The sequence below is a fragment of the Stegodyphus dumicola genome, chromosome 11 (assembly GCF_044657685.1).
Source record: "Stegodyphus dumicola isolate Sdum_Otavi_A_Nest chromosome 11, ASM4465768v1".
Classification (NCBI taxonomy): domain Eukaryota; kingdom Metazoa; phylum Arthropoda; class Arachnida; order Araneae; family Eresidae; genus Stegodyphus; species Stegodyphus dumicola.
This window is the reverse complement of record NC_140778.1, coordinates 49125345-49134332: the sequence shown is the minus strand read 5'-3', so window position 1 is coordinate 49134332 and position 8988 is coordinate 49125345. Positions and strand designations below refer to the sequence as shown.

The 8988-nt window shown below is 30.2% G+C and overlaps 1 protein-coding gene across 1 annotated transcript; it reads left to right on the top strand.

Moving 5' to 3' along the window:
- The first annotated feature begins 371 nt into the window (after positions 1–371).
- LOC146993948 (uncharacterized) lies at positions 372–6014 on the top strand. Its single transcript, XM_085826659.1, has one exon. The coding sequence runs from the start codon at positions 1300–1302 to the stop codon at positions 2395–2397; it is 1098 nt and encodes a 365-aa protein (XP_085682785.1). The 5' UTR covers positions 372–1299; the 3' UTR covers positions 2398–6014.
- Positions 6015–8988: the final 2974 nt, after the last annotated feature.

Below are 8988 nucleotides of genomic sequence, written 5' to 3'. Positions count from 1 at the left end.
TAACCATACGTATATGCAGTAATATTTTTACTAGCTCGAAACTTCCTGAGAATATGTGTAACGTGTGGGTTCCATATAAGAGATTTACTGAGGATCACAATATTTAAGTATGATTTTTATAAAAATGATACTATTTATCAATTTTTTATATAATTCAAAAAATTTTCAATAACAGTAAAAATTAAACTAGCTGATGTAAAAATTAGCATAATGTTGTTTAATATTCTGAATTATAATTTTAAATCAGGTTATTTTCTATAAAATTAAATAAAAATAATATTTGATGATGTACAAAGCAGTACTCCCTCTTTCTCAGATTAGACATTTTAAACGTTTGTTCCCCACTAGAGGGCGTCATCTGATTCTTTCAACTTCTAAAATTCGCGTAGTGGATGTGACTTCACTCTTTCAGATTTTCAGTTTCTAGACGCCTTGTTCTTTGGCCTGTCATAGAGACAAAGAATCTATTCTTTGATAGAGAGATCATCATCCGTTAAAGGGGTGTTCGACCCGAAAGCCATTACAAAGAATATCAAAGGACATTCTTTGGCCATTACCACCAAAGCTGTATGTAAGCTCTTCAAGCAGCTTTGTTTACCACTACATATTTATCAATCCCCTAAGAACCTGTAAAAGTTCGTTAAATTCCATAAAAATGGAAAAATCCTGTGCACTTGTAATAGAAGTGCAAAGTCTTCTATAGTGAAGAAGTTGATCAGGCGAAAAATTCGTTGATAGAATTGCGTGATGAACCGCGGCCAACATATTCTTCGCCGCGGCGTGAAATGCGCGTGAGGCCGAAAGCTGATGGCAAATAACTGCGCAGAAATAAATGATAGATTTTTCAACAGCCCCGGAAAATATCGTAACGGCATCTATTTTTTCGCCTTAGGCCGTGAAATATTTCCTGGCATATTGTTCTTGTTTTAAAATGGTTTTATATGTAATTTGGAGCAATGACTGAACAAATTAAGCATTACTAGTGCTAAGGTGAGAAATCATGTTAGTCAGAAATAAACAGACTTATTTTTCATGACGTGTTCTGAAAATTATACTGTGTACATATCGCACTAGATGTGTCTTCTGTTCAAAATGTATTAATGTTTTATATCATACGTGAATACACCAATACCTTTGCTTCATCTAAACATTTCATGTTCAGACCAGAAATTCTAACATCTCCCAGAATGTCATCAGTTAGTGATAAACTCTTGAGTATATTTTCAAAAAGACCCCATCAGATTTTCGAATATATTTGAATACAACTTGTATTAGCAATTTGCATGTGGAGAATGAAGAATGAAACTCCACATGAATGAAACAAAAGAGTACCTTGAACAAAATATGTTTATACACACAGGAAAGAAACCTTATGTGTGTGAGATATGTAATAAGTCATTTGCTTACGAATGTAGTTTATACAACCATATACTTTTTCACACAGGAGAGAAAAGTCATGTGTGTGAAGTATGTAACAAGTCATTTACTCAAAAAGGTCATTTAAACAGGCATATACTTATTCACACAGTAGAGAGACCTCATGTGTGTGAGTTATGTAGCAAGTCATTTACTGAAAAAGGTCATTTAAACAGACATATACTTATTCACACAGGAAAGAAACCTTATGAGTGTGAGGTATGTAAGAAGTCATTTACTCAAAAAAGCAATTTAAACGAACATATGCTTTATCACACAGGAGAGAAACCTCATGTATGCGAGGTATGTAACAAGTCATTTACTAAAAAAGGTCATTTAAACAACCACATGCTTTCTCACACAGGAGAGAAACCTCATGTGTGTGAGTTATGTAATAAGTCATTTACTCTAAAAGGTTATTTAAACAACCATATGCTTCTTCACACAGGAGAGAAACCTCATGTGTGTTATGTTTGTAATAAGTCATTTGCTTACAAACTTAGTTTAAAGAATCATATACTTATTCACACAGGACAGAAACCTTATGTGTGTGAGGTATGTCGCCAGTCATTTATTCAAAAAGCTCATTTACATGAACATATACATAGTCACACAGGAGAGAGACCTCATGTGTGTGAGATATGTAATAAGTCATTTGCACTCAAACGTACTTTAAACAACCATATACTTATTCATATTGGAAAGAAACCTTATGTGTGTAATATATGTACTAAGTCATTTTCTCAAAAAGGTCATTTAAAGAACCATATACTTATTCACACTGGAGAGAAACCTCATGTGTGTGAGGTATGTAACAAGTCATTCGCTCACAAAGGTGATTTAAACAAGCATATACTTATTCACACTGGAGAGAAACCTCATGTATGTCATGTATGTAATAAGTCATTTACTCAAAAATCTAATTTAAAGAAGCACATACGTATTCACACCAGAGAGAAACTTCATGAGTTACATGTGTAACAAATCACTTGGGTCTTAGAAAAATTGGGAGACTCATGTTTACATATAATAAGAAGTTTAATGTCTTTTGGAAAAAAGTTAGTTTAATAAGGACCTTTGCTTATGTGTGTAGTAAAGACTTGGCCATGCTATAAAGAAATGTCTTTCTATGAAGTGTGTTTGATTGGGCATTTCATTTGAATTCTTAATAAATCATTTATTTGTTTCCACAAGAGGAAAAACCTCATGTTTCTGAGATTAGTGACAAGTCATTTTGAAGTGCTCCTGATTTAAAGCAACATTTTCTTAGCCATAGTATTTAATTAGTAATGAAAGGTTTAAAACATCATATTCAAACAGTGAAAAGTTAGATACTGATTATACTCTTCTGAATCAGGGAGTTTTATTGATGTCGCAATTCTCTCATTCAGGAAATATCATGAATTGTTTGAAAATTCAGAATGTTGAACATTTTCTTTTGAATGAAAATTTCATTCACATTTTGCACTGTAAACTTATTTTGGTTAGAGTTGACTTTAAAGTACACCTTGCATTATCGCCAAGTTGTTGTATCATTTATGGTAACCTGAGTAGTTGAATGTTATGGAAACCCTATTATGATGTAATCGTTTGCATTATTCTGGAAAATTTTGAATCGTGGGATGTTTTGCAAGGGCTTTTGTGGTGTGTGTTGCTTAGGAAGTACATTGCTTGTTTCATTGTTTAGACGGTACAATGGCTGAATATAGTAGGATTAATTTGAAGTTTCTGTATAATTTGGAACAAAAGGAGAAAAGTGCATTAATTGACTGGTGTGTAAATGCAGGTTTACTTAGTATCCGTAGTCCGGAACTATGCAGTATATTTTTTACTCTTATTTTTGTGAATTTCTGTGGCGACGCCGATATACAGATTGTAGTTCAGATAATTTTACAATGCTGTTAAGGAATTTTGTGTGTCACAGACTGAAGAAGAATGAATTTCTAAATAAGGTAATGAGATATTTGCTTTGTGTAGTGCTAAAATGCATAACAGGTTTTTCCTGTTTTGTGTTATTTTATTGTTTGGTTTAAAATGTAGTTTATTGAGATTATGTATGTTTTTGTTTGCCTCTACTGTAGAATCGGGTGCTCCTTTGACTTTTTAAGTAAAAATATATCGATGTGTACATGAACAAACTTGATGGAGTGCGTTAAGCATAGTTTCTGCAATTCGGGGATTTTTTTTTAAAGTAAAAATAGGTCGATGTGTACATGGATACCGAGTTGTGCAATTCTTTGACTTGTTATTTTGGCTTGCGTAGCAACAATTTTTGCTCCAAAAATCGCTGCTATGCAGGCCAAAATAACGCCGTGGTGTGCAATGAATTGGAAAATGATCGGTCAGCACTATCCTTATCTTCAGGGCAGATATTTTTATTTATTTGGCTTATAATTTCTTACTAAATGTAGTATTTCATCTCAATGTACTCCATCTTTGATATGATTTAAATCAAATTCCTCGTCATTAAAATTCTCTTCCGATAGTGAAGAAAGTGGCACAGAAGTTATTGAAAACGAAAAAATTTCGATTGACAAATTAGTCGGTATTCTCGACACAGCAATTGTAGGACTTGAACAGCAGAACTTTGTAACTGAACAAGAAATTATGTCTCTTTATAGAATTAAAGAGAAAGTATTATCACATAAAACAAAGCAACTTAAACAATTTACATTGAAAGAAATGTTTAATAAAGTAAACAAATAAATATTAAGCTTTTTATTTTTGTAAATTTTGATACCCTTTAGATCGTGATTGTTCTTTATTTCATAAATTACGGTTTCATATTTTTTATTTTATAATTTCTGCATGCCAATATACCAGATTTAAACTGATGATCTATAATCCGGAATCGATGAGTCCGGATTAACGACTTTTGACTGTATATATATATATATATTATAATTTAAACAAATTTAAATTCTTAACAAATATGTATAAAAGTAAAAAGGTAAAAAAGCAAATTTAAATTCTAAAAAAAGGAAAAAAGCCAAAATAATTTAAAAATTAAACTATATTTTTTAGAGCGAGTTTAAAATAAAAACAAAACTATTAGAATAAGAAAAAGAAAGTTGTTTTTAATAAAAGAGAAACAAACCAGGTAATTAGCGCTAAAGCTGCTAAGTACAAACAAAATTGTTTCATAAGAATAAATTGAGTTTAATTTAAAAAATTTTAATTTAAATACATATTTAATTAAATATTCTTTGCGCCATTGCTGCAAGGAATGAAATTTAAATTTAAACAAATTTAAATTCTTAACAAATACATATAAAAGTAAAAAGGTAAAAAAGCAAATTTAAATTCTAAAAAAAGGAAAAAAGCCAAAATAATTTAAAATAATTTAAAAATTAAGATACTTTTTTCTTGCTCATGGGTCCATGCAAATGTTTCAGATACATTATACTTATATGTCCCTGTTTATTGTCTATTATTCAACTTTAACATCTGGTTCCTGTGAAATATGCTGACTTTCATGTTGCTACCTTCAAATTTTTCTTTTTCTGAAATTCTGAAGAAAGGTTTAATATTTCATCACCATGTAAATCACCATGACACCTAAGAATGCATGCTGTAGCTTGCAACTGAATTTTATTAAACTTCGCTCTTTTTATGTTAACACAAAATTTAAATATAGTACTATGCAGACCATTCCTAGCACAAGTGGAGCACGTAAAATTACGCGGACAGTGAAAATCATTGGTGGACGGAGTCTCGTGATAACACGACTAAATATTGTAAATTCATTCTAAGTACTTGTCATATGAAAATACTTCTAATACAATTTATTATAGAAAGTACTTAGTGAGTATGAAATTTTAAAAAAATTATTAGTCATTGAGCTTTTTAAAAAAAAAATTGGAGGGCAGCAATCTTAAGAACGTACATTCAGTTAATGGCCTAGGAACAGCCCTGGTTGTGAGATTATGCATAAAAATATGTTTCTCTATTTCAATAAGCTTTTAATCAATGTTTGAATATATCAGTGCTGTAGAAAAAATCATGTACATTAATATGTAAAAAGGCATTTGGAAAATATCTTTCCCGTAAATGTAAGAAACAGTTATTTTCTAAATATGTCTTTAAGAAGCATTTGTTTTTATATTGCCAGAAGAAAAATATAATTTAAAATTTTCATAGGCACAAACTGGCTGTCTATATGCATTAACCCTATGTGCATGTATTAAAGAAGAGTCTCATATTTATCTTCTATTTCCTGCTTTGTTTTGGAGGTACTTGTTCAGATCTACATTAATTGAAATGAGAGTCTAAATTTATTTTGACATTCACTGAGGGAGCATGATGAAATATCTCTTTTATAATGACACTTAAGAATGGGAAAGAATCTGCAAAATTCCGTACTTTAATTATTTTTAACGCAAGAATATTCTATGTAAAAATTATATTAAATTGATGCTTGCAAACAGAACTTCTCTAACAGAAATAAGAATTCTAATATTGCAAAATTATGTTCTTAGCACGATATAATTTTGTCCGATCATTATAATTATATTTCATGGGATTGATTGAAGTAACTTTGCATCTGTTTTACTCTGCTTGCTTTATTTAATAAATCTTCTTTTAATTATTGCTATAAATGTCTTTTGTCATTATTTTACAGCCTTAAAAGCTATAGAAATAAATTTATTGAATTTAAGGAGATATTTAAATATAAGAATTCTAAAATCTGTATCTTGAAAGTTTGCAAATACATGTTTTAAATATCTTTTTCATATCTGAAAAAATTTTTGATTTAAATCAAATATTTGGTGTTGTTTGGTTTATTAGATTACGGCAAAGCACTGGAAGGCTATCTGCCTTGAGGGAGTGTTGCCTACGTGGAGGACTTTTTAAGGGAACTAGCTCGTATACATGTTACACATGGGGAAAACCACGAAAACACCCATGCAGCCAGCCCGTTCGCGGGATTCGAACCTCGGACCGAACTACCAGTGTTCAGCGATATTACCGCTCGGCCGCTGGTGGGCAATCAGTGGCCGAATTAAATCAAATAAATATTAACTAATATGTGCGTAAGAGGTAGGGTATGGAATGAGTGTTGCCAGTGACACTTGATACATACAGTTCTTAAAAATTAACTTTTCCTGAAATAGCTTTAGATTTACTTATTAATTTTTTTTAATGCATTGTACATCAAGCATAAGTGTAAAAGTACAGAATTTAGTGGAAATCTCTAAAGGGAATAATGAGGGAATGAGTTTGGAAGATAGCCAGTGTTGCACTATGTTGGGTCTATGATGTCTTTCTAAGACAAAACAGTTTGCTGTATGCTTGGGGCATAGAATAGCAGAAAAAAATTCCGGAAGGATTTGGAGAAAATGTAAATGTATCATTGTCTTAATGTATCACATCATCTTTTTTTTTGATAATTAAAATTTATTTTTTAATTTGCTGAGGTATATTCTTTTTTCATGTGTATTGTTAATTTGAGAATTTTTCCACCAAAAATGTGTGAAAACCAATAAGTGACTTTTACCTTTTCAGCTATTAAAAAAAAAGTGCACCAAGGTTGTGGTGTTAATATGGAAGTGCCAAAATTTGTTTAAATATCTTGCTTTTGTGTATTTCATAAATGATCAGAGTTTAATAATCATATATCATTCACTGTAAATAATATGTGTTGCTATGCAATAAGCTTTTCTGCAGAAGTGTTCCTGCCTTTAATATTGAAAATAATGCATATAAGTGTGTCTACAAACACTTACAATGCAGGTTTGTTCATATGCTAATATGTAGAACAGATGTGAACATGTTATCTCCTTCAGACAAACACAGTATTTATATATTATGTATGAACTTTTGCCACAGTATTTAATGTTATTTACAAGATAAACCTTACCATACAATTAGTGAATGTTAATTACATATTTCATTATTTTTATTAGTTCTGATAGAGAGTGTAATACTAAACAGCTAGCTTTATTGCGTAATGTCTACGAGATAAACTATCTTAGTGAAAATACATCAATTTGATGTAGGTACAAAATACTTGTATTAGAATGTGTTTTATATTAAGAGTAGCAAGCTAATCACAACATTATAAATAGCTTGAGTATTAGTTGTAAAATTTTAGGTCATAATGGTTATACACATATAATTGATTATAACAAAATACCTATCAAATAAATGTGTTTACGTACAGAACTGTGAATGCATCTCTAGATGTGAATGCAAATATGACATTTAATTAAGTATTTTTGTGTGTGAGGTAAAATTAATGTACATGATACATCATTTGTACCACATCCTGTACTTCAAAACAAACATCTCAAGTCAAAATTTTCTGCTTTTCCCTCTTTATTTTCAGCTATATAATAACATATTGGTTAAGATTCCAGTCCCTGAACATACTTTTCTCATTTATAGCTAGTAGTTAATGGATCAAAAATAATTTGAATTATCATCTTAAATGAATAGTAGAAAATTATTTTAGTGAAGGTGCATTTCAAGCAAAAATCTTGAAAAATGTGACTTTGAGATCCATTTCTAAGGTTACAGAATGTGTTACATACTGGTACAGATATGAAGATCATACCAAATATCAGTTATGGCTGTTAGCATGTAACATGCTCAAAAAACCAGGTAAAAATAAGAGATACATGCAAGCACTTAAATTTGCATCTGCTAAATATATGTTACATATAATTTAATGAATTTAAATCTAAATATAAATGATTTAGATATTACATCTAAGTTACAGTTTGCAAAATAGAGTTCATCACAATGTTGTATGTGATTTATTTATGATTCCTAGCAGTTTCATTCATAAACTGCTACAGAATTATATTAAATACAAATGCTTACTGGCAATAAAGGCAACCTACATATATGGTAGAAACGAAATATGTGTAATGAAGTTACATGCTTGCATTCATAGCATTATATAATTATTTGGAAGGCAGTTTACTTCAACGAATTAGTATGAATAAGAAAATTATTTTAGTGAAGGTGCATTTCAAGCAAAAATCTTGAAAAATGTGACTTTGAGATCCATTTCTAAGGTTACAGAATGTGTTACATACTGGTACAGATATGAAGATCATACCAAATATCAGTTATGGCTGTTAGCATGTAACATGCTCAAAAAACCAGGTAAAAATAAGAGATACATGCAAGCACTTAAATTTGCATCTGCTAAATATATGTTACATATAATTTAATGAATTTAAATCTAAATATAAATGATTTAGATATTACATCTAAGTTACAGTTTGCAAAATAGAGTTCATCACAATGTTGTATGTGATTTATTTATGATTCCTAGCAGTTTCATTCATAAACTGCTACAGAATTATATTAAATACAAATGCTTACTGGCAATAAAGGCAACCTACATATATGGTAGAAACGAAATATGTGTAATGAAGTTACATGCTTGCATTCATAGCATTATATAATTATTTGGAAGGCAGTTTACTTCAACGAATTAGTATGAATAAGATATTAACTTGTTTTGTTGTTTGTTACATTATTTAAAAAGTGTATGGAAACTGTGTATGAAGTGATATTGCATTTTTTTTCTTAGTAATAATATTGTACATGTTTAAAATT

Bases quoted from the DNA above. Each gene is read 5' to 3' on its own strand.
- LOC146993948 (XM_085826659.1), top strand. From the start codon at position 1,300: ATGAAACTCCACATGAATGAAACAAAAGAGTACCTTGAACAAAATATG.